This window comes from Syngnathoides biaculeatus, chromosome 13 (assembly GCF_019802595.1).
Source record: "Syngnathoides biaculeatus isolate LvHL_M chromosome 13, ASM1980259v1, whole genome shotgun sequence".
Taxonomy (NCBI): domain Eukaryota; kingdom Metazoa; phylum Chordata; class Actinopteri; order Syngnathiformes; family Syngnathidae; genus Syngnathoides; species Syngnathoides biaculeatus.
This window is the reverse complement of record NC_084652.1, coordinates 15615162-15641724: the sequence shown is the minus strand read 5'-3', so window position 1 is coordinate 15641724 and position 26563 is coordinate 15615162. Positions and strand designations below refer to the sequence as shown.

General features: G+C 42.4%; 1 protein-coding gene across 3 annotated transcripts in view; it reads right to left on the bottom strand.

Annotated features, from left to right (window-relative positions):
• lig1 (ligase I, DNA, ATP-dependent) overlaps nt 1–26563 on the bottom strand; it is an 83898-nt gene that overhangs the window by 55918 nt on the left and 1417 nt on the right. For 2 of the 3 annotated variants that reach the window (XM_061839770.1, XM_061839769.1), the window contains exons 3-14: nt 25487–25785; nt 16821–16979; nt 13655–13813; nt 12062–12244; nt 11884–11986; nt 11732–11818; nt 9303–9359; nt 8883–8941; nt 8503–8616; nt 5765–5931; nt 5083–5159; nt 4920–5011 (exon numbers count right to left, since the gene is read on the bottom strand). In XM_061839770.1, the coding sequence (XP_061695754.1) occupies nt 4920–5011; nt 5083–5159; nt 5765–5931; nt 8503–8616; nt 8883–8941; nt 9303–9359; nt 11732–11818; nt 11884–11986; nt 12062–12244; nt 13655–13813; nt 16821–16979; nt 25487–25785 (1556 nt within the window). The remainder of the gene's footprint in view (nt 1–4919; nt 5012–5082; nt 5160–5764; nt 5932–8502; nt 8617–8882; nt 8942–9302; nt 9360–11731; nt 11819–11883; nt 11987–12061; nt 12245–13654; nt 13814–16820; nt 16980–25486; nt 25786–26563) is intronic. The other variant, XM_061839771.1, reaches the window with a different exon arrangement.

Genomic DNA, 26563 nt, shown 5'->3' with positions numbered 1-26563 from the left:
CATGGATGATATGTTGCTCAGACATATTATTCCAGGGCTGCAACTGCAATTAGTTTCAGGCGTGAATCCTGGGACTCACATCATCTGAAGCATAATATCTATTCACATCCATCCATCCATCCATTCATTTTCTTAGCCGCTTATCCTCACAAAGGTTGCGGGGAGTGCTGGAGCGCCCAGAGGAAACCCACGCAGGCACGGGGAGAACATGCAAACTCCACACAGATGGGGCTGGGATCAAACCCTGGATCTCAGAACTGTGAGGCCAACGCTTTCCTGATCAACTCTCATCTATTTACATATAAAATATATATTTTTAATAGCTGCCCACTGTACTAAGTGACGTGCAACTCAACACTTGGGCATTAAACAGATCTTCAAACAGCTTTTCTAGTATTAACTTGTGTCATTGTGATTCATTTGAAAGTTGGCAAACAGATTCCAAGTTACTTTACTGCCCCCGTGGGATGGGAGTGGAACAGCACAAGCTTTAATTGTAGGCTATTACAAATCATATGGTATCACACTGGGGATGGAGTACTCCCCCATTAACCTGCATGATTAGATAACATTTCCGCTGGAAAATAAACAAACAAATACCAAATATTAAGGGCAACATTTCCAGTGCAGGCTGCAGATCAATGCAAATTCACCCACTGAGCCCGCGGTCTAATTGGCTCTTATTAAAGTGCTGGCAATTGAGCTCTGAATGTTAATTAGCTTGGCGTTTAAACAAGTTAATTCGCTGAGAGAGAGCGAGAGCAAGAGAGAATCTGGTTAAAAGAAGCAACCTGTCAGTAATGTCAGCAACAAATTAAAAAAAAAAAAAGGCCGGGAGGGTGGGGGGTGGTGATTCCTCATCATCACATTCTCATGCGTTTTGGGGACCTAGGGGCAGATAAAGGGGATGTTTTAAAATTCTTCGATGACTCTTGTAAAGGATATTTAAACACCTTTAATGAGCGTTCTATAAATAAAACATGGCCCCTTTCCGACCTCGGAGGCTGCATTATTTAAATGGTGCATGGGTAACGCAATTTGACGGAAAAAAAAGAAAAAAATGCGTTGAGCGGAGCAGCCGAGAGGAAAATGGAACTCGTGTTTCATCTGACGATAAGGGGGACGACTCTCCAATGACTGACTTGCGCAAAAATGCGTCCTGACATCACACTCGGAGATAAACATTCTTACACAAGCGTAAGAAAAAAAAAACTAAATATACCTCATTAAGTGGAAAAGACAGTTTTAAAAAGGGGGAATTAAAAAAGTATTTTAATTCTACAAACGTCTAAATACTTTTTGCATCAGTCACTACAGTGGACAGCACTGTCTTTTTTTATCTATTCGCATGAGTCTTGAGATGGAAGACTGCACATGAGTCACGACAGTTGACCGCTACAGTATTTGGAAAAGCTGTCTGTAAAGGAACTGTGAGCTGTTTTCTGCTTTATGGATTAATCCTGAAGTCAGAGATGATCAGTCACTACAGTTGATAGCTATTCTGAAAATATGCTTTGTTTTAGTCTTGACATCAAAGTTATGCATTAGTCACTATAGTGGGCAGTAATTCTTAAAAAAAAGTAATCTTCTGCCGGTACATGATTTAGTGTTGTCAACATTGCACATCAGTGACGACATTGGACACTTTGTCGAATAAAACTGTTTTCTTCTTTGTCCATGAGTCTTGATTTAAAAATGAAACAACATTCATGACAGTGAGTTTGGCTGTTTTATTCTACATGCAGAAATCTTGATTTTTAAAATTAAATATCAGTCAATGGCTGATTAAAAAAAAGTTGATGAGCCCAGAATGAAGTTATGGGAAAGAGGAGTGGAGGGTAGACTCAGTTCAGAAGTATCTGCAAGCAACAGTATGGTTTCATGCCTAGAAAGAGTACCACAGAGGCATTATTTGCCTTGAGGATACTAATTGAAAATTACAGAGGTCAGGAGGTGGTATATTGTGTTTTTGTGGATCTAAAGAAAGCCTATGACAGAGTACCAAGAGAGGAACTGTGGTACTGCATGTGCAAGTCCGGTGTGGCAGACAAATATGTTGGAATAGGACAGGACATGTATGAGGGCTGCTGAACAGTGGTGAGGTGTGCCGTAGGCGTAACAGAAGAATTGAAGGTGAAGGTGGGATTGTATCGGGGATCAGCTCTGAGCCCCTTCCTGTTCGCTGTGGTAATGGATAGGCTGACAGATGACGTTAGACTGGATTCCCCTTGGACCATGATGTTTGCAGATGATATCGTGATATGCAGTGAAAGCAGGGAGCAGGCGGAGGAACAAATGACCTCTCCGTAGAAATTGCGTCATCCGCGTCGCTGACCAATCAGAGGCCAGAGATCTGCATAAACCACGCCCCTTCCCTCAGACAACGTTGCATGGTCCAGTATAGGTTCTGTTAGCGTTTTATCCCGTATTTGGGATCTTTAACAATAGATATGGTTAAGAGGTGTTGTCACAGACTTTATAATAGTGACGACAGGTATCCTGAAAGGCTAGTTGGTGGAGTTCAATTCGTACCCTTTCCAAAACCGAAGACCCAGTACGAAAAATGTCTTCGATGGATCAAACTTTGTGGAAGACCGCATCATCAACTGAATCCATCTAAAATCAACCGGAACAGAAGACCGAGTACGAAAAATGTCTTCGTTGGATCAAACTTTGTGGAAGACCACATGATCAACTGAATCCATCAACCGGAACAGATATGTTTGCACGAAGGTAAGCCGCATATTTGATTTTCAATACATGTCTCATATAAATGAATTAGCAGTTCTTCGCTTGAATAACATAGCTACGTGTGAATGATTGACACACTTGATCTGTGTTGAGCGATACTTTGCGATGATCTGACTGCACAAACGTGTCTCTTTGTTGCCGGCTACGGTAAACCGGACTGTGTTTGCATGAAGGTATGCCCTATATTTGATTTTCAATACATGTCTCATATAAATTAATTACCAGTTCTTCGCTTGCATAACATAGCTACGTGTGAATGATTGACACACTTGATCTGTGTTGAGCGATACTTTGCGATGATCTGACTGCACAAACGTGTCTCTGTTCGGCAGTGAGCTAAGCTAAACCGGACTAGCAGTCCTAAAAGCCTTCGACGTGAACCGAGACACCAAGACTGAAGGAAGGATGTTTGAGGACACTAAAGTAGTGATTGTCGTACTCGGTCGGGACTTACGTAGATTCGGGACTAATTCAAGAATAATTGAGGGGACCGCGTGACGTTACACAAAGAAAACGAGAGAAACAACTCGTAAATCAAGCCTCGCCTTCTTTTCCTTCATACGGAGGTTCACAAACGGCTATACAGATACACATACAGATTCTGCACACAAGTGTGATAGGTAACACGAAAATAGGAAACTGTCAATGACGAATTCGTCTTTGGGTTATAATATATTATATTATGTGGCTTCTCGGTCTTCCTCTGACTCCGGAAAGATCTTGCGCTAATATCAATGGTTTCTCTGTCGATATGCATGAAAATACCATTGAAATACCCCTCGCTGAAATACTTGAAGCCCTGCTTTTCAACGATATTTCACTGTTAGCTAAGAATGCGAGTGAGAAATCAGCCGGTAAATCGGACAGTTTCCCTCTATTCTTTTCTTGCTGCGCCGCATTTTTGCTAATTGTTTGTCTGACGTTAGCGCACGTGGCGTGACATCACTTCAGGAGGCGTGGTTAAGTGCCCTGTACGGAGGGGTCAATTAGAAAGATGGAGGCCTGCACTAAAAAGGAGAGGAATGAAGATTAGCCAAAGCAAAACAGAATATATGTGCATGACCGAGAGGGACGGAGGAGGAAGAGTGAAGCTCCAGGGAGAAGAGATAGTGAGGTTGGATGACTTCAAATACTTGGGGTCAACAATCCAGAGCAATGGTGAGTGTGGTAAGGAAGTGAAGAAACGGGTACAAGCAGGTTGGAACAGCTGGTGGAAGGTGTCTGGTGTGTTATGTGACAGAAAAGTCTCAGCTAGGATGAAGGGCAAAGTTTACAAAACAGTGGTGACGTCGGCTATTATGTACGGGTTAGAGAAGGTGGCACTGAAAAGATAACAGGAAGCAGAACTGGAGGTAGCAGAAACGAAGATGCTGAGGTTCTCGCTTGGAGTGAGCAGGTTGGATAGGATTAGAAATGAGCTCATGAGAGGGACAGCCAAAGTTGGATGTTTTGGAGACACGGTTTGAGAGTGCAGACTTCGATGGTTTGGACATGTCCAGAGGCGAGAGAGTGAGTATATTGGTAGAAGGGTGCTGAGGATGGAGCTGCCAGGCAAAAGAGCGAGAGGAAAACCAAAGAAAAGCTTGATGGATGTTGTTAGGGAAGACATGAGGGCAGTGGGTGTTAAGAGAGGAAGATGCACGTTATAAGGCTTAGATGGAAAAAGATGACGTACTGCAGAGACCCCTAACAGGACAAGCCGAAAGCAAAAGAAGAAAAAAAGTGTTTAAAAAAAAAAAGTTTTTATTTCGTATGCATGATGTCTAAGTTGTGTATCACTCACCACAGTGGAATGAAATTTAAAAAAAATAACATTTTCTTCCATACCCATTATTCCTGTTGTCTCTGTTGTGGATCATTCACTACAGTGGACATGTATTTAAAAAAGCTATTTTATTTTGAAAGTAGGAATTGTGATCCGATCATTAGAAATGAGCCACTACTTTGGGCACTGCTGATGTCTTTTAGATTGAGGAGTCATCATTTCAAATTTACATCGCAAAGCTACACGACATTGGAAGATTTTTCCAAAAAGCAGTTTTATTCAACATATAAGTTAAAATTGCGGCTCAGGAACTACAGTTGACCCAAGTGTGCCATCCAATACATCGCCACCCACCAATTGGTCATTGTAAGTGCAAAAATAAGGTGCTCAACACTAAGCTTACCCTTCTCGGGCGTCGTGAGGCAGACAGCTTGACTCAATGCCGACAGCACGCTCTGTTCGGCCAATCCAATCCTCAGCTTTCCCACTAGTGACCTGTCAATCAATCAATTGCCTATCAAGAGTTGTCAAACCAGGTTTGGCTCAACTCACGGCATTGTCATTACCTCACGATGTAGCGAGCCTCGGAGAAACGGCAGGCCACGAAGAGTCCTTTGATGATGTCAATCTTCTTATTCATGGCCTGCGGCACAAGAGGGACGGCATTGAGATTCAGGGACTGGCCAGGCGAGAATGAGCAAAGAAAGACTAGGGGTCAAAGGAAACGAATAAAATCAGTAGAAAAGATGAGGACAGGGAGCTGATTGCCGGAGGGTGCATTTATCTACTGAAAAAGGTTTGTCACATGAGGCTTCGTGTCAAAGTTGCTCCAACAGAAAGCTATTGAAAGAAAAAGTCTGTTTTCATCTACACTGCATGATGTCCAAGCTGCCCATCACTCACTACAGCGAGCAGCTCTTCTGAAATGCTGTTTTATTCTATATGGATGAATCCTGATGTAAAAGTTGCCAGTCACCACACCATGCAGATATTAAAAGAAGCAGTTTTCTTACACACAAGTCTTGATGCAAAAGTAGGATGGGTTACTTTGGTGGACAGCTACTCAAAAAAGCAGTTTTATTTTCTATGAGACTGGATATCAAAGTTGCGTATCAGTCAATACAGTTGGGAGCTTTTAAAAAGCTATATTTTTCTGTTAGTTGGTCTTGATGGTATTTTAGTGCATCTACAGCATAGAGCTATTCCAAAACAGTGTGATTTTATATATCGACATGACCTCAATCTCACCGAGTGACCACTCATGCCTGCAATCTCCTTGAGCTTCTTGAAGACGCCACCCACTGTGAGGCTGGCTGGCCTGAACATGGTGCGCTGGTTACTTCGGGAGCTCGCGGCCACCAGACCGAGGTCTCCGCGCTCTTGAGCCTCTGCCTTGATCTTGTCCAGCTGTCGTCCTGGTAACCACATAGAGGATGCGGGTAAAAAAAAAACATCTGCCATGCGAGAGTCGGCAGGTGTGTCTGTGTATAATGTATATCTAGGAGTATGTTTGAGAGAGTATGTCCCTTGGTCTAGTGCAGGGGTTGTCAACCCACGGTTGTCGAACCGCGTGCGGCTCTTTGCCTCCTTTCGTGTGGTTCTCATGAAGGCACAAAAGCATATTGAAGTTCTGTTTATGTGCACGTGCGCTTTGCTTGAGTTTATTACAATTGCTACAGGTATTGAGACATCAAGCTCATTGTGTCTGTGCACGTTCTCGACAGTGAAACGGGACTGCTCCGCGTGTGCAGTGGGAGGTTGAGAAGGTAAAAAAAATAAAAAAAAGTGTGATGCTGACCAGGGAAGAGTGGCTTTATTGTTCCCATCACCCTGCTCAGCTGTGCAAAGAGAGAAGGAAGGGTTAACCCCGAACAGGATGACCTCAGCACTGAGAATATGTCTCCCCTGCGTCTCCCAACCATGGTCACGTGACTGCAGTAGGAAAGGTTAACACGGTATTTTCCTGAAACTGACTTTCGCATTGAATGAAAATAAAGTTTCCCTGTCGAATTGTGATCTTTGCAGAAAATAATTTGACAATTTCACTCTCAGAATGCTAGGGAAAAATGCGCACACAAAAATATGTGGATGAACGCAGGATGTTTTTACCACAGCAGGAAAGTTCATATTCTTTTTGGTTCGGAGCAACAACAAGTCACTTTCTGCCTTTTGTGTCAGACGTCTATCGCATTTCTTCTTTTTTCAGCTTGTCCCGTTACGGGTCGCCACTGCGTGTCATCCATCTTTTTCCATCTAAGCCCATCTCGTGCATCCTCCTCTCTAACACCCATTGTCCTCATGTCCTCCCTCACAACATCCATCAACCTTTTCTTTTGTCTTCCTCTCACGCTTTTGCCTGGCAGCTCCATCCTGAGCACCCTTCTCCCAACATACTCACTCTCTCACCTCTGAACATGTCCAAACCATCAAAGTCTGCTGTCTCTCACCTTGTCTCCAAAACATCCAACTTTGGCTGTCCCTCGAATGAGCTCATTTCTAATCCTATCCAACCTGTTCACTCCAAGCGAGAACCTCAGCATCTTCATTTCTGCTACCTCAAGTTCTGCTTCCTGTTGTTTCTTCAGAGCCACCGTCTCTAATCCGTACATCTCACCGGCCTCACCACTGTTTTATAAACTTTGCCCTTCATTCTGGCGGATACTCTTCTGCCACATAGAACACCAGACACCTTCCGCCAACTGTTCCACCCTGCTTGGACTCGTTTCTTCACTTCCTTACCACACTCACCATTGCTCTGGATTGTTGACCCTAAATATTTGAAGTCGTCCACCCTCGCTATCTCTTCTCCCTGGAGCTTCACTCCTCCTCCTCCACCCCTCTCATTCATGCAGATACTGTATATTCTGTTTTACTTCAGCTAGTCTTCATTCCTCTCCGTTCCAGTGCGTGCCTCCATCTTTCTAACTGTTCCTCTGCCTGTTCCCTGCTTTCACTTCAGCTCTCTCCACACTAACATCGACCTAGAATTTCCAAAAGGGACTAACCTCCCTAGTCGCAAGTTAGCCACTTTGAAAAAAAATCCTACAGAAAAGTAGATGCCATTTTTGAAAAAAATAATAAAGCATCCAGAGACAAATGCTTGCATCTTATCAAGTGGCTTGGAACATTGAAAGGGCCAAAAAACTATACGGTGGACGGTAATTTATTTTTTGAAAAATGCCTCAGTGATGTCACTGGAACCTTGTGTCCTGAAAAGAAAAATCTTAAACAAATGGTATCAGATCATCAACTGACCCACCACACTGTTGAACAGAGAATATCGGACATTATCATAGCTACTGAGAGGCCCTGTAGCTCAGTGGTTAGAGCACTGGTTTGATAAACCAGGGGTTGTGGGTTCGTATCCCACTGGGGCCTCCACTCCCTGAGAAGGGTTGCGTCAGGAAGGGCATCCGGCGTAAAAATTGTGCCAAACATATGTGCGTTCATCTGAGATGACACGCTGTGGCGACCCCGAAAGGGACAAGCCGAAAGAAACTTACTTTATCATAGCTACTGATTGACGGTTGCACTCAGACCTCCAATCGTGAGTCTTTTTGTGTTGCATTAGATGCGTTGTGACATACAAGACAAGACTTGGTTGAACTGGTAGTTTGTCTGTGTGACAGAGTGCACAATTTTAATTTTCCCAAATTACTTGCCTGTGCCCCTGGTACTCTGTTGGAGTCGATTTTTCTTGTTGTCATGTTTGTGTATGACATTTACAATAAATCTGGCAGAGCAAAGGTATGTGTGTGAGAAGGTAACGATGTTCATCTGTATGATGTGGCTCTTTGCCGCCACACAGTAAAAAGTGTCGCTCTTCATCTCTGACTGGTTGGCCACCCCTGGCCCTAGTGTTTATAGTGATTGTGTGTGTGTGTGTGGGTGTGTGTGGTGATTACGAGAGAATGTGCTTGTGTGTGGTGAGAGACTTAAAGTATGAAAGTACAGTATGTGCATTGGAATGTGTATGTGTGTATTACCCGTGGCCTGCGCGACAGCTTTCATCAGCACCGTCTCTCCAACCCCAAGCTCCAGGCCAAGATAGGCGGGTCCCAGTTGGTTTAAACACAAGTATACACAGCACAGCAAGTCGTCTTCACACGCAAACACATACAGATACACACGTACGTTATGAAGAAAGGAAGGAAAACATCATCTTCAAGGTTTCAATCCACCCGCACATAAAGACATATAGAATGGTACAATATAAATTGTGTGTTACATAATATGTGGTGCACATTAATGCAGAGTGACAGTTGCGCGCCCACACAGAGAAATCGAAACAAACATGAAAAGAGCATCAGCATGCGCTCGGCGGGTAGCGGCCGCCCGCCAACGCCGCGACAAAGCGGGTGTTTACCTGGAGAAAGCAGTAGCACAGAGCGGAACAGGTTGGCCAGAGTTTCGATGTTCCTCAGTCTGGGGTAGAAGACAAAACAACAAAAAAACGTCTTTGTGGATTTGTACATGGCGAGGCAGCTAACGAGATTTGTTTATCTGCGGCTTTTTAGAAACCAGTCAAAACATTCGGTCTGTGAATGTGCTTTGTAATATGTTGAAAGGCAGCAAGCTTCACTTACAAATCCTCTTCAATGTATATTTTTTCCCCATTCGGCACAGATTTCATCAGTTCGTTTAAATAAATAAATAAATAAATAAAGCGCAGCTTGACCCCCTCGCACCCAGCTTGACTAAATCAAACATTCCACTTCCTCCTCACTGGGAGGTTCATATTAAGTATTTAGTGCACGTTTAAGCGTTGATATATTTCCACTCTCACCTGCCAGAGTCCTCTTCAATCTTCTCAAAGGTGCGAGCCACCGCCAGGTAAGGGACTCTGGAAGGAGACGAAATCCCAGTTTAAGATGATGTTGTTACATTCGCAAACGACTTTTTCAGAAGAACGAATATTTTTTGGGAAATCAATTCATGAAATGATTGGCTCCAATAGCTTGGCCACGGCCCACTTGCGTGAGGCCCTATCAACGGGTTGCCAGGGAGTGAAAAGGGAACGGCTGAAGCATTCTGTCACTCACTCCTGAATATTCCGCGAATGACCAATGAGCAGCCAGCGTCTGGGAGGGGCGGGACTGATTTGCGACTCGCTAGTGATGTCACTCACTTCGGCGAATGACCAATGAGCACCGAGCATTAGGCAGGTATAGGAGGGAGTGAAGTGAACTGAGCGACTTATTCAATGAACTGGTGCACTGAGGAACTGAAGAGTGATTCGTTTGTTTGTGATCTGCCAAGGCACAATGTACTACTACGATGAGTGATTCGTTAGCCAGGATAACGACATACTACGCAGTGGACATCCTCATAAATGATTTTAATAGCAAGTCCCAGTCACTCATATTTAACGGGCGCGATCACGCTCGTGCTCCATCGCACTCGCAAATCTGCACAGTTGAGCACGAAAAATCACGCGCGTAAAATTTGTTACGAGTAGAAAAAATAGATATTGAAAGACGTTGCTAATTTTGTGTAGTCTTGACATTAATTTGCGTGTTTATTTCATAAACGTTGTTGACAAAAAAAGCCGCCCTCCTAAACAATCAGCATTCACCAGGAAACAGGAAACGCAAGTTAACCGTACTGAGAATGCACAGAAATTATGCCAAAAGCACATGTTCCAGGCTGCTTCACGTACTGCGAGCGCATTTACGTCGAAAGTCCCCCCCTCAAAAAAAAAAGGCGTAAGTAAGTTTCTTTTGTACCGCATTATCTTGAAGTCGAAACCTTTCCCCTCTACATGCTTTAGGAAGATATAGAAAATCTACTGCTACCTTTCATCAACGGATTGACAATAGATAGCGCCATGAATTACAATAAGATTATAACAATACATCATGATAAAATAAAATGATTTGGTTATATGTATATTTATTTTTGAAATTGAATGTCTATTGACCTCTTTAAAAATATATGTCTGTCTGTGCAGTGTCAATAAATTATGATTTTGGTATTAGGTAACAACTACATACTCGGGTGTAACAACTCAGTAAGTCATTTTAAGGTCTTGAGATTCCATCCCTAATCACACCCGCAACTTTATATCGGGGGCATCACTGGTGGACCACACCCGTACATTTTTCAAATGTGAGTGACTGAAGTCCTGATGTCCTCGCAGAGGTAGCTATCACTAGCAGCCATTTCTTCAACTTAACAGCTCATTTTGTGTCAGTTAAGCGCAGGAAAGCAAGCACACATTTAAAATAAATGCAAATCAATAATAAATGTATTATATATATACATAGACACATAATTCCCTTTGTCTTCTTATTATTAAAGGCTTTTTGGATTTCATAATATTACATTCAACTTATATCGCGTTTCGCAACACTCGGACAGGTTCCACTAATCAGATGACAATAACAGTAAGGTGAGTGAGCAGGAAACCCTGGCGGTAGACGCTTATGTCAGCAATGCTGTTCACCCGAAAGCAGAAAAGTCACGCCAGCTGGCGAGAGCCGAGCTGCATCTAAGCAAGTGCGGAAGGATGGTCGGTAGATGAGTTCACTGCACGCAAAGATTTTTTTTTTCCTAAATCGTCCTGCCTTTCCCACTTTAAAATACACAACAACAACATACATAGTGCCTTAGTGAACATGTTGAGTGACTATGAACCTCAGATTTGGGTCATTAACGGAATGAGGAAGCACTTCAATTATTTTATGACAAAGAACCGAACAATTCGGTGAATGAATCTTTTTAATTGCTGATTTGAGTGATTCAGTAGACTCAAAAGAACTGCCATGCCTATCACTAGTTTAGAACATACCCACAGTTCGCTAATTCATAGCTAAAAATTCAAATGGAAAGGAGTAAAATAAAATAAAATAAAAAGTAAAACAAGGTCAGAAAAATTAGAAACAAAGCAGGAGGACAAAAATGAGCTCAGAAAAAAGAAAAAAAAGACAGTATGAAATGAATAAAAGAAGTTGAGAGAAAAAGGGAGGGATGAAAAGGGAAGAAAAGTAATAAGTGGGTGAAAGGGGAGTAAAAGGAGGCAAGGAAAAAGTGGGAGGGGGAGTCAAGTGGGTTGAAAAGTTAAGCGGGTTAACAGAGAAATCAAAGCAAATGAGAAAAAATATATATAAAAGGTGGGTTGATGGGTAAAAATCACATGATGAAAAAGTGGACAGTGGGTAAAAAGTGGGTTAGTAAATAGTTTGCATGAGTAAAGTGCATGAGGAAATGACACACTTTTGTCCTTCCTTCCAGAAGGCGTGCTCCAGTGGGTGGTAGTTGGTTCTGGAAGGGTTGTAATCCGTCTCGGTCACCAGTGACTCACTACCAGGGAGAAAAAAAAACATTTTTGAAATATTAAGAATGAAATCTACTTCCTCTTTCCTCACCTTTGTGCATCTTTGCTGTCCTCCACAGATGGGGAAGTTGTTGTCTTGTTTTTCTTCTCTCCATCACGTTTCTTCACGGTCTTCACTGAAGCCTTTCTAGGAGCTAAAAATAAACATTATAAAACAATATTACAATATACAATATTATTATTTTAGCACTATTTTCATGTCTGCTGACCAAAGAAGCTGCTGACTGGCGCTTTCTTGGCTTTCTCTTTTGGCTCTTTTACATCCCTCTTCTCCTCTTCACCATCTTCGAGCTTTTTTTCCACATCCTCTGCTTCCTCTTGGTTTTTGTCCGGCATCCTCACCTGCCTCTTCGCCTCTGCCTCATCGTCTCTTTCTTGCTTTGTGACCTTGTCTGGGCGCACACACAAAGAAAGAGGCCACGTCGGCCATGTTGAGTAAGGGCGACCCGGCCCACTCGAGGAAAAATGACAGAAGGCAAGGTCGTAACGGAACTCGGAACTAAATTGAACACTTCACAGTGCTTTGATTTAAATGAACACTTTGTCAAAACTCATAGGAATGGGATAACACATTAAATGTTAGTACATGAGGGTTCACTGTTTCTTTTAATGCCAGAATTATCCGCAGATTTCACCGAGAAACATCTCTAAATTGAAAAAGTATTATCGAAATTCCTCTCTCACTCAGATATTCCAATGAGCCCGGCTGGAAAACTGACAACCAATCAGCGTTTGCCACACCTGCAGTGCTTGCTGTTCTGACCCCCCATTGCTTGCGGATACGTTTCAACGAACAGAGAACGTTCACTATCTGGCATTTTGTGGATGATTTTTATGAAAAATAATTACAAACAAAACAAAAATAACATGATGAACAATGTTCAAAAGCCTGTGCGCTTGAGCCCGAATACACACATCCAGCACTTGACGTGTTATAGAGGGCGCGTGGCACTAACGAAAAACAATCACAATCTCATTATATGGACCACAGAGATTTGATGCTTTTCTGAGGAGTTGGTTTTGAAGTAGAGATTATACAGCAAATGTGGCCCGAGGTTTTTTTTTTTTTTTTTCTTTTTCTTTTACCACAAGCAGCAAGCCCCTCTCAAGCGACCAGCAGCAGCGGCGGTGGGGTTGTAAATAGTAACCCGGAAGTGTTGTGTTTTGAGAGCTAGCAAAGTGAGTTGATGCTCCGTGTTATTACTATACCGACCATTGAGCAAACAAAATAAAAATATTGTACAATGGTCAAGCTTTTGAGCCAGAACACACACAGGGGGAATTCGATGTGTTGGGAGGGACGTGGCGCTGACAACAAACAATAACAGTCCCATGAAATGGACCGTGGAGATTTGGATCGCCGTAAATAGTAACCGGGAAGTGTTACACGTATATATCCATCCATCTATTCATTTTCTTGGCTGCACGACGGTCAAAGGTGTGCTGGAGCCTATCCCAGCTGTGAACGGGCAGGAGGGAAGTTTACACACATGCAGACACGGGGAGAACATGCAAACTCCACACACGGCGGTCCGGGATTGAACAGCTGCGCCACCCTCATAACGTATGTTGTTGCTTTACCGTACCAGCACGAGAGGCTATAACTTAGCGGCTAATAACCAGTAATGATTAAATGCGTGCAAATTTCCCTGCTTTTGAATGAGCCTCAACTGTGACAGCCACAGCATTATCCTGTCAGGTCGACCCCACGGGTTTCAGTACGAGCCGCCAAGATGCTGTCAAATGCCGAGTACTTTTCGAGTATTTTAGTTCTATTTGGTAGGAGTTAACTTTTAACTTACCCGTGTTGTTGTCATCGTCACTGTCTTCCACACAGGCTCGCTTGGTCGGTTGACCCTCGGCCGTCGGTACAGTCTGCGTGTTGGTGGCATCTTCCTGCGGTTGACCGTCGCTGCCGGCGAGGCTGTCGGCCAGTTTTCTTTTGAGAAACATCTTCCTTTCTGTTGTTGCCAGAAAAAAAAGGGAGGAATGGAAGAAAACATTTTGTTTCTATGTAGAAAAAAAAAATGATTCAATTTTTTTAAAACTTGTTTGACTTTTGTTCAATTATTTTAGAAAAACATTTTGACAACTGACAATTTTTTGTATCCAATTATATATATATATATATATATATATATATATATATATATATATATTTTAGATGGATTTTTGGATAATTTTTTTAACCTGAAAAATAACTATGATGAAATAGTAAAGTACCATTTCTATCATCAATTTTAGGTTAAAGAAGGACAAATTTGGGTGTGTTTTTTCAGTTATGTTGCAGTTTGGTGCAGAACACGTCGGGATCTTGGCTTAGCTAGAACGAATGGTCTGTAATGCTAAGCAGTGGAGAAGTCAGGGGCGGGGTCAAGGACGTTTCTTCCGGGTCTGGCAGTGAAAGCTGGCACAGATCCAGATAATGCGTTGATTTCAAAAATGTTATTTATTTTCAATTTTTATTTTCAATTAAAGTCCAAAATATATGTAATAATAAGAATATTACTTCACATTGGAGGGTTTATGGTACATATGAATTTTGGGGAGAGTCTTCCTTTAACAGTCAACTAGGCTTAAGGGACTCATGTTGACTTTCTTCATGATGTTTTAGGGTACCATTGGTGTGATATACACCAATGAATACAAGTATTTGAACACCCTGGTATCTTGCAAGTTCTCCCACTTAAAAATCATGGAGGGGTCTGAAATTTTCATCGTAGGTGCATGTCCACTGTGAGTGAGATAATCAAAAGAAAAATCCAGAAATCACAATGTATGATTTTTTTAACAATTTATTGTGTGATGCAGCTGCAAATAAGTATTTGGAAAACCTGTCCATCAACTAGAATTCTGACCCTTAAAGACCTGTTAGTCCACCTCCACTCCATGTATTATCCTGAATCAGATGCACCTGAGTGAGGTCATTAGCTGCATAAAGACACCTGTCCACACCATACAATGAGTAAGACTCAAACTTATAACACGGCCAAGACCAAAGAGATGTCCAAAGACACCAAAGACAAAATTGTACAACTCCAATCGGCTGGAAAGGGCTATGGAGAAATTACCAAGCAGCTTGGTGAAAAAAGTTCCACTGTTGGAGCAATCATTGGAAAATGGAAGAAGCTAAACATGACGGTCAGTCTCAATCGGAGTGGAGCCCCATGCAAGATATCACCTCGTGGGGTCACACTGATCCTTAGAAAGGTGAGGTGTCAGCCGAGGACTACACGACAGGACTTGGTCAATGACCTGAAAAGAGCTGGGACCACCCTTTCCAAGGTGACTGTCGGTAACACACTAAGACATCGCGATTTGAAATCATGCATGGCACGGAAGGTTCCCCTGCTTGAACCAGCACATGTCAAGGCCCGTCTTAAGTTTGCCAATGATCATTTGGATGATACAGAGGAGTCATGGGAGAAGGTTGGGTGGTCAGATGAGACCAAATTGGAACGTTTTGGTCATAATTCCACTAACCGTGTTTGGAGGAAGACGAATGATGAGTTTTATCCCAAGAACACCATCTCTACTGTGAAGCATGGGTGTGGTAGCATCATGCTTTGGGTTTTTTTTTTTTTGCACATGGGACAGGATGACTGCACTGTATTAAGGAGAGGATGACCGTGGCCATATATTGTGAGATTTTGGGGAACAATCTCTTTCCCTCGGTCAGAGCATTGAAGATGGGTCATGGCTGGGTCTTTCAGCATGACAATGAGCCGAAGCACACATTCAGGAAAACCAAGGAGTGGCTCCGTCAGAAGCACATTAAGGTTTAGGCGTGGCCTAGCCTTTCTCCGGACCTAAACCCAATAGAAAATCTTTGGAAGGAGCTGAAACTCTGTGTTTCGCAGCGACAGCCCAGAAACCTGTCTGGTTTAGAGGAGATCTTTGTGGAGGAGTGGGCCAAAATCCCTCCTGCAGTGTGTGCAAACCTGGTGAACAACCACAGGAAACGTTTGACCTCTGTAATTGCAAACAAATGCTACTGTACCAAATATTAACATTGGTTTTCTCGGGTGTTCTAATACTTATTTACAGCTGTATCACACAAGTAAATCGTTAAAAAAAAAATCATCCATAGTGATTTCTGCATTTTTCTTTTGAGATTATCTCTCTCACAGTGGACATGCACCTATGATGAAAATTTCAGACCCCTCCATGATTTTTTCAAGTGGGAGAACTTCCAAAATAGGGTGTTCAAATACTTATTATCTTCACCGAAACCATAGACCAGGAAATTTGAGTAAATTTGACACAAGGAAGGCACACAGATTGGTACGTAAAACGTGGGTGTGTAAAATACGGACTGGGTAAAAAGTGTGGGCAAGGAGGGAGTAAAAGGAATGAAAGTTAATTGATCAAAGTGGGACGAAAAACCAGGTAGCTAAAAAAACAGGTGAATGGACGGGCTGGTAAAAAGAGGATGGTGGGTAAAACGTGGAGGTGAGAGAGGACATAAATGGAGGGGTACTTACTTGATAAAACCATGTGAAGAAAAAAGCCAGGAGAGCCAGAAGAGGATGTATAAAAAGTATATGGGTGAGTAAAAGGGGACAAGAAGATAAAGGAGGTTTATAAAAACAGGATGAGTGGGTGAAAGGCAGCTAAGTAAAAGGTGATCGAGTGGGAAAGGAGCAGGTTCAAGCAGGAAAAAAAAAAGCAGGTAAGCAAAAGTACTCAGTTGGGTAATAAATCGGTTGTGTAAAATGAGAATAGGGGAGTAAAAGTGGGTGTATAAAAAAGTGAACAGGTGGGTAAAATGCAGGTAACAAGTTGACAAGAGACCTTAATTTTCCACTTCCACTTGCAAAACCTATACAATGCCACCAGGTGGCGGTGAGGCTCTGAAAACACTTTCCTGTTCACTCGCTTTCAGTACGAGTCGCCAAGATGCTGTCAAATGCCAAGTACTTTTCCAGTATTTTAGTTGTATTTGGTAGGAGTTAACTTTTAACTTACCCGTGTTGTTGTCATCGTCACCGTCTTCCACACGGGCTCGCTTGCTCGGTTGTCCCTCGGCCGTCGGCACAGTCTGCGTGTTGGTGGCATCTTCCTGCGGTTGACCGTCGCTGCCGGCGAGGCTGTCGGCCAGTTTTCTTTTGGGAAACATCTTCCTTGCTGTTGTTGCCAGAAAAAAAATGGAGGAATGGAAGAAAATATTTTTTTTCTATGTAGAAAAAAAACTATTTTTAATTTTTTAAAAATTGTTTGACTTTTGTTCAAATATTTTAGAAAAACATTTTGACAACTGACAATTTTTTGTATCCAATTATATATATATTTTAGATGGATTTTTGGATAATTTTTTTAACCTGGAAAATAACTATGATGAAATAGTAAAGTACCATTTCTATTATCAATTTTAGGTTAAAAGGAATTTTTTAATAAAGATTTGTATCATTATTTAATATGAACTAAACACCATTACATGAGGAATTAAAAAGTGTACATTTTTCATATTGATAAACCAATGGTAACGTGATAACAAAATACAGTATACAATATTATTCCGATTATTTTCCCATTTTAATACTGTATTTCAACTCTATTTTCATTGAAAATTCAATAAAAGATGTTTTAATTTTCAACATAAAAAATAGTTAAAAATAGTTTTTAGTATTCAAAAGGGGCCTCTCAAGCGAACCCCTACTGTTTGCAGGGGAAAGGGACTCAGCCCTGCCCCAATATCATCCATCAGTTTTCCTAGCCACTTATCCTCACAAGGGTTGCAGTTGTGCAAAAATCACAAATGCAGTGAAGAAAATGAGTATTTGAACACCCTGCTATATCGCAAGTTCTCCCACTTAGAAATCATGGAGACGTCTGAAAATTTCATCGTGGGTGCATGTCCACCATGAGAGCCATAATCTAAAAGGAAAAATCCAGAAATCACAATGTATGACTTTTTAGGGATTTATTTGTGTGATGCAGCTGCAAATAAGTATATGAACACCTGACTATGAGCTAGAATTCTGACCCTCAAAGACCTGTTAGTCCGCCTTTAAAAGTCCACCTCCACTCCATGTATTATCCTGAATCACATGCACCTGTATGAGGTCTTTAGCTCCATAAAGACACCTGTCCACCCCATACAATCGGTAAGACTCAAACTTGTAACATGGCCAAGACCAAAGAGCTGTCCAAAGACACCAGAGAAACGTTTGACCTCTGTAATTGCAAACAAAGGCTACTGTACCAAATATTAACATTGGTTTTCTCATCTGTTCACATAGTTATTTGCAGCTGTATCACACAAGTACATTATTTAAAAATCATACATTGTGATTTCTGGATTCTTCTTTTAAGATTATCTCTCTCACAGTGGACATGCACCTACAATGAAAATTTCAGACTCCTCCATGCTTTCTAAGTGGGAGAACTTGCAATATAGCAGGGTGTTCAAATAATTATTTTCTTCACTGTATACACATGCATGTTTGTGGGTTTTCTCCAGGTACTGCGGTTTCTTCCCACATCCCAAAAACATTCACGGTAGGTAAACTGAAGACTAAATCCCCCGTCGGTGGGAAGGTGACTGCAAAATGTTGTATCTGTGCCCTGTGGTTGACTGGCGACCAGTTCAGGTTGGCTCCAGCACGCCCGCGACCCTCGTGAGAAACAGTATCAAAAATGGATGGACATAAAAATATATCCAAGAATAAGCACTTTTCCTAGAGACTAATTTCCTTCTGAACATCAAAGCAACCAAGCAAGTGGCCTCATTATGAAACCAAAGCAATTCACGCTTAAACGACAGCAACACGGCGGAAATGTTTCAGCTCTATGCCACACTTCAAGACGAAGGGGGGGAAGAAAAAAAATCCTCATTTCTGCACAGCATTAAAAATACAAGGCGCTCCACTTAGCCCCTTAACGATTCGACATGATGTGCTGGGGAACGTGCATCCTGAATGACAGAAAGCTGCAAAAACGCATCAGCTTGACTTTCTAATAATGCCTTTTTTTTGGTATCCTGTTCGGCTGTCAGGTCAAACAGAATGAAGGACCTGATTTCCTTTTTCGCTGGAACAGTTTTATTAGGTCACATTGAAGTTTCTAGCCTTCCTCTGTGTTATTTGCTTTTAATAATATAATTGATGTTTATTGATTTTTGCTTATTCGTTCTCTGAACATCGCCCTTCAAAGAACTCAGTGATATCGTCATCACCCCTATGACCAAAAGCCACTTGGTATAAAAGGACCTCCCCCAAGGCAACTATCTTGATCATCATAGATACAAACCTCAGTTATGTCCAACTGAATTTTTAATCTTTGCATCAAGATTAAATGATTTACCCCATGAATATTCATCTTTGAGTCCCTCAAAAGCGAAGTAAATGTATTCGTATAGCGCATTTCATACACAAAGTAACTCAATGTGCTTTATATGATTAAAAGAATTTAAAAACAAAGAAAGATTTAAAACTGAAAAAGTACAATCAAAACGGCGTACACTGCAACATATATTTAATGGTGGAAATACTCTAAAAAGCATGAGGAAAAAAAAAAAAAGATTTGAACCTGGATTTAAAAACATTCACACTCGGGGCTGACGCCACTTCTGTTGGCAACTTATTCCATGTGTGCGCATCATAAGAGTTAAATGCAACTTCACCATATTTGCTTTGGACTGTGTGCTCCACTATTTGACCAGTCTGTCCATCTCAGAGCCCTACTGGGTTTACATTCTATTAGCATTTCTTTCATGTATTCAGGACCTAAACAATTTTGTGAATTATAGACCAGTAGTAGAACTTTAAAATCTATTTTAAATCTGACTGGAAGCCAGTGTACACATGTTAAAGCAGTGATTCCTCATTTGTCTGAGGTTAGGGTCCATACTAACCCCACATTAGGCAAAACCTGCAAAACTGTATGAATCCTACACCTATTCATCATTCCCATATTATTATTATTTTCTATCATACTCTTGTAAACACTTATAGACATTTTATACTCTAAAACATACAGACTATTAACCATCCATAAATCCATCCATTTTTTTCTACACTGCTTATCCTCACTTGATTCAAAGGTGTGCTTGAGCCAGGCCCAGCTACTTTGTAAGAGCCAAGCTACACCCTGAACTAGTTGCCAGCCAATCTAGGGCACATAGAAACAAAGTCACACTCACATTCAACCCTATGGATCCATCCATCCAGCCATCCATTTTCTTTGCTGCTAATCCTCACGAGGGTTGCGGGGAGTGCTGGAGCCTATCCCAGCTGTCAATGGGCAGCAGGCGGGGTACACCCTGAACTGGTTGCCAACCAATCGCAGGGCACATACAGACAAACAGCCACATTCACAATCACACCTAGGGGCACATTTGAGTGTCCAATTAATGTTGCATGTTTTTGGGATGTGGGAGGAAACCGTAGTGCCTGGAGAAAACCCACGCAGGCACAAGGAGAACAAGCAAACTCCACACAGGCGGGGCCGGGATTGAACCCGGGTCCTCAGAACTGTGAGGCCAACGGTTTACCAGCTGATCCACCGTGCTACACCCCTATGGATCATTTAAAATTTTTAATTAACCCTGCATACATCTTTTGGGGATGTGGGAGGAAAACGGACTACCCGGAGAAAACCCAAACAGGGAGAGGGAGAACATGCAAACGCCATATAGGTGAGGCTGGATTTGAACCAGAATATTAACATTTAAAATAATACAGGTCGACTCAACATTAGCACTACTACCTACTCGCGGGCTAGCAAACATAAATGGATAACTTTCCCTAAAATGTACCATTTTTTTTTTTTTTTTTTAAATCTAGGGAGCCAAAGCCACTCCGCCAGCGGCTCGCTGAGTCGTGAGCGGCACACCGTGGTTTTCCCACAAAAACAACATTGATGGGGGCACAAACCAGTGCAATCTGTAGGCCGGACCCAAGCCCGGAGAAATGCAGAGGGTTGCGTAAGGAAGGGCATCCGGCGTAAAAACTGTGCCAAACAAATATGAGCGTTCATCTAAAGAATCCCATACCGGATCGGTCGTGGCCCGGGTTAAGAACGCCCGCCCCCGGCACTGCTAACCTGCAGGGCGTCGGTGGAAATTCAGCTACTGTGGGTCGAAGACAAAGAAGAGGAGGAAACCGGATGCAGCGTCAGAAGAAAAAGAGGAATGCACAGAGCCTACAACTGAGTGGTGGGACTTTGAATGTTGGGACTATGACAGGAAAAGCTCAGGAGTTGGTTGACATGATGATTAGGAGAAAGGTTGATATTCTGTGCATCCAAGAGAGCAGGTGGAAAGGTAGTAAGGCTAGAAGTTTGGGAGCAGGGTTTAAATTATTCTACCACAGGGTAGATGGGAAGAGAAATGGAGTAGGAGTTATTTTAAAGGAAGAGCTGGCTAAGAATGTCTTGGAGGTGAAAAGAGTATCAGATCGAGTGATGAGACTAAAATTTGAAATTGAGGGTGTTATGTATAGTGTGGTTAGCGGCTATGCACCACAGGTAGGATGTGACCTAGAGTTGAAAGAGAAATTCTGGAAGGAACTAGATGAAGTAGTTCTGAGCATCCCAGACAGCGAGAGAGTTGTGATTGGTGCAGATTGTAATGGACATAATGGTAAAGGAAACAGGGGTGATGAAGAAGTGATGGGTAAGTACGGGATCCAGGAAAGGAACTTTGAGGGACAGATGGTGGTGGACTTTGCAAAAAGGATGGAGATGGCTGTAGTGAACACTTATTTCCAGAAGAGGGAGGAACATATAGTGACCTACAAGAGCGGAGGTAGAACCACGCAGGTTGATTATATTTTGTGCAGACGATGTAATCTGAAGGAGGTTACTGACTGTAAAGTAGTGGTAGGGGAGAGTGTAGCTCGACAGCATAGGATGGTAGTATGATTCTGGTGGTGGGTAGGAAGATTAAGAAGACAAAGGTAGAGCAGAGAACCATGTGGTGGAAGCTGAGAAAGGAAGAATGGTTGGGTGGAAAGAGGTGAGACAGGCTCTCGATGGACAACCGAAGCTCCCGGAAGACTGGATGACGACAGCCAAGGTGATCAGGGAGACAGGCAGGAGAGTACTTGGTGTGTCATCTGGTAGGAAAGGGGAGAAGGAGACTTGGTGGTGGAACCCCAAAATACAGGGAGTCATACAAGGAAAGAGATAGGCGTAGGGCAAAGGTAGAGGTGGCAAAGGCTAAACAAGAGGCATATGAAGACATGTCCACCAGGTTGGACACGGAAGAAGGAGAAAAGGATCTCTACAGGTTGGCCAGACAGAGGGATAGAGATGGGAAGGATGTGCAGAAGGTCAGGGTGATTAAGGATAGAGATGGAAATGTGTTGACTGGTGCCAGTAGTGTGCTAAATAGATGGAAAGAATACTTTGAGAAGTTGATGAATGAAGAAAATGAGAGAGAAGGAAAAGTTGAAGAGGCAAGAGTCAAGGACAGGGAAGTGGAAATGATTACTAAGGGGGAAGTCAGAAAGGCACTACAAAGGATGAAAAATGGAAAGGCAGTTGGTCCTGATGACATACCGGTAGAGGTATGGAAGCAATTTGGAGAGAAAGCTGTGGAGTTTTTGACCAACTTATTCAACAGAATACTAGCGGGCGAAAAGATGCCTGAAGAATGGAGGAAAAGTGTTCTAGTTCCCATTTTTAAGAACAAAGGAGATGTTCAGAGCTGTGGGAACTATAGAGGAATAAAGTTGATGAGCCACACAATGAAGTTATGGGAAAGAGTAGTGGAGGCTAGACTCAGGACAGAAGTAAGTATCTGCGAGCAACAGTATGGTTTCATGCCTAGAAAGAGTATCACAGATGCATTATTTGCCTTGAGGATGCTCGTGGAAAAGTACAGAGAAGGTCAGAAGGAGCTACATTGTGTCTTTGTGGATCTAGAGAAAGCTTATGACAGAGTACCAAGAGAGGAACTGTGGTACTGCATGCGTAAGTCTGGTGTGGCAGAGAAGTATGTTAAAATAGTACAGGACATGTATGATGGCAGCAGAACAATGGTGAGGTGTGCCTTAGGTGTGACAGAGGAATTTAAGGTGGAGGTGGGACTGCATCAGGGATCAGCTCTGAGCCCCTTCCTGTTTGCAGTGGTAATGGATAGGCTGACAGATGAGGTTAGACTGGAATCCCCTTGGACCATGATGTTCGCAGATGATATTGTGATATGCAGTGAAAGCAGGGAGCATGCAGAGGAACAATTAAAAAGATGGAGACATGCACTGGAAAGGAAAGGAATGAAGATTAGCCGAAGTAAAACAGAATATATATGCGTGAATGAGGAAAGTGGAGGGGGAAGAGTGAGGCTACAGGGAGAAGAGATAGCGAGGGTGGACGACTTCAAATACTTGGGGTCAACAATAGAGAGCAATGGAGAGTGTGGTCAGGAAGTGAAGAAATGGTTCCAAGCAGGTTGGAACACCTGGCGAAATGTGTCTGGTGTGTTATGTGACAGAAGAGTCTCTGCTAGGATGAAGGGCAAAGTTTACAAAACAGTGGTGAGGCCGGCCATGATGTACGGATTAGAGACGGTGGCACTGAAGAAACAACAGGAAGCAGAACTGGAGGTAGCAGAAATGAAGATGTTGAGGTTCTCGCTCGGAGTGACCAGGTTGGATAGGATTAGAAATGAGCTCATTAGAGGGACAGCCAAAGCTGGATGTTTTGGAGACAAGATTCGAGAGAGCAGACTTCGATGGTTTGGACATGTTCAGAGGCGAGAGAGCGAGTATATTGGTAGAAGGGTGCTGAGGATGGAGCTGCCAGGCAAAAAAGCGAGAGGAAGACCAAAGAGAAGTTTTATGGATGTGGTGAGGGAAGACATGAGGGCAGTGGGTGTTAAGAGAGGAAGATGCACGTTATAAGGCTTAGATGGAAAAAGATGACACGCTGTGGCGACCCCTAACGGGACAAGCCGAAAGGAAAAGAAGAAGATCTAGTTTGGAAGAAAATTCTCATCTCCATTACAAATATGGAATAACCAAGCCTATTTTTCTTTCAATTGACTTGAAACAAGACACACCGAATACTTTTGGTGGATAATGATTCGCCAAAGCACATCAGCAACACACACACGCAGAGACAGGCTCAAAATCCCAGTTGTCAACTATTTCGGCTCTTTCCCCTGGCGATCGATCAATGCAAACGAAAAGAAGCAGACATTCTATTAGCTTCTTCTCTCGTCCACCAGGAGACCATGAACAAATTCTTCTCTCTTCCAATCCCATTATAACATTTTGACAATTTTGTTTTGAGATTGCCACATTTCTATCGAGACACTTCTACATTATTTGTATACTCACTATAGTAGTCTCATCACTATATACTATTTGCATATCTATTGTTGACTAATAATGCCCATTCGTGTACTTGAGAACTATCTGCACCATTTGTACAACTGTCACTGTTACAGATTATTGCACTATTAATCACTTTATACTGCTTACATTTCTTAAAAATTCTGCATCATTTTTGCACAACTGTCATTGTATCAAGATTACTACATTACCAGTAACCTTTCACTGCTCAGTGACTCCGTAGTGTCTTTTGTTACACTAGAGCAGGTCCGACTACCAGAGACAAAATCCTTGTGCATCAGATTCATGGATGTACAGTACATTTATGAACCTAGACCAGCTGACAAGGAATAAATATTCTTTGTACGACGACAAGTTTTGGAAGTGTTCAATTAATTCAAATTAGAAACAATAAACCTCAAGAGAAAAATATTTCAACACCCTTCACGTAAACCCTCCTCTGAGTACATGATGTTGATCCATTTTACCTTTGTTAAACATTTTTCCCTTACTCGACTCAAAGTTTCGCTTATTAAAGATCATCAGACTGGCCATATGTCACACAGTGACTCCACTGAGTAAAAAGATACAATTTACCATTATGATTGCATTACAATGTCCTTGTCACAGTATTAAAACAACAAGCCACACATACAACGGTACTTCGCTAATGTTATGTCAGTAAATTAGAGTAACATTAAGCTTACTGATTTGCGCTATTTTAACTTCACCTTCTTAGTCTCTCGGGTCCCATGAAGTGGCATCATGATCGGTAGAAAGGTCCTGATTAAAACAAACATGGCCTCCCCTTGCATTTGACTATGAAAGGCGTCACGTTTCGCAAACGGCATCTCCCAGTTCATCAAACACTTTACTTCCGCATCCATGCGTCACTGGCGTAGTGTTGTGTCACATATACCCATGCCTGCTGCAGACAAAATGATTTGCAGTATTGCTTTTTCGTGTTTTTAATGTGAAAAATTTTCATTTTTGGCAACTCTCTCTCTCTCTCTCTCACGCTCTCAAGCGTTGACCTCACAGTTCTGAGGTCCAGGGTTCAATTCCGGCCCCGCCTATGTGGAGTTTGCATGTTCTCCCTGGGCACTCCGGTTTCCTCACACATCCCGAAAACATGCATTAATTGGAGACTCTAAATTGCCGCTAGGTGTGATTGTGTGTGCGACTTTTGTCTGTCTCCATGTGCCCTGATTGGCTGGCAGGGTAGAACATGCCTCCTGCCCGTTGATAGCTGGGACTGGCTCCAGTACTCCCGTGACCCTCGTGAGGATAAGCGGCTTGGAAGATGCATGGATACACATGTTTTTTTTTTTTCATTTTTGAATGCAGCTTTCTTACCTGTCTTCCGTTTGCTGATGCCCCCAGAAGATGAGACAGAGTTGGGAGTATCCGGGGACATGGAGGAGGCGGGAGAGGCGGGTGTGGCGGGCGTGGCGGGGGCCCGGGGAGGTGGTGGCGGAGACATCAGGGCGGGCACTGCCTTGAACAAATCCTCTTTGACTTGTTGTTTGGTGGGGTTCACTTCTTGCTCGTCGTCATCACTGTCTAAAATCCGCCGGGTACGTTTGGGAACCTTCTTGACGGGCGAGTCCTCCTCCTGAACTCCATTTTGAGCCTTGAGTGGACTTTTGACAGGCCTAGAAGACACCACTCTTATTGTTAAATAAAGCAGGGTTGTCCAAACACACCGCAATACAAACTAACACTAAGCATGTTTATTAAACAGCTTCCCAGATTTGCAACATGTCAAAGGTTTTCTTTTGAGTCTACGACTTTGTTTTAAAATTCAAAACAAGGGCACGGTGCTCCAAAGATAAGCATCATGCCTTATAAACTGAAATTAAGTCTCAAACAAATAAATAAATAACTCTCTATGAAGCCTTTTTCAGTAACGTTTTCTAAAATTTCATCCATTCATTTTCTGTACCACTTATCCTCACTAGGGTCACGAGTGCGCTGAAGCAGCTATCTTCGGGCGAGAGGCAGGGTACACCCTGAACTGGTCATCTTCCAATCACCAAAATGATAATACTTCTGAAATGTTCATCTTTCACTTGTCATTACTAGAAATTTAAACAAACATAAAAAGTACAGGGAGTAAACTAGGTCAGCAGCACCCCTGATAAAGTTAACTAAAAATGTAAGTAAACAGCTCCCTGAGGTTCACACAGTTTTCAAATGGGTTGTGTTATCGAACATTGGATTAAAACAAAGAAAAAAGGCAGGTCATATGCGGCAAAACACTGATAATCGGCACAGCCAATAGGATTCAAGATTCAGGATATTAAGTGAAGAGTATTATGATTTCCAGTGAACTTTTTTGTTTTTACTGTGCATTTACTGTGTCATTTTTTTTTTTTTTTTGGTGGAAGACATTTTGCTGTGGAGAGGCCTGAAATCAGGTCATTCAACTTT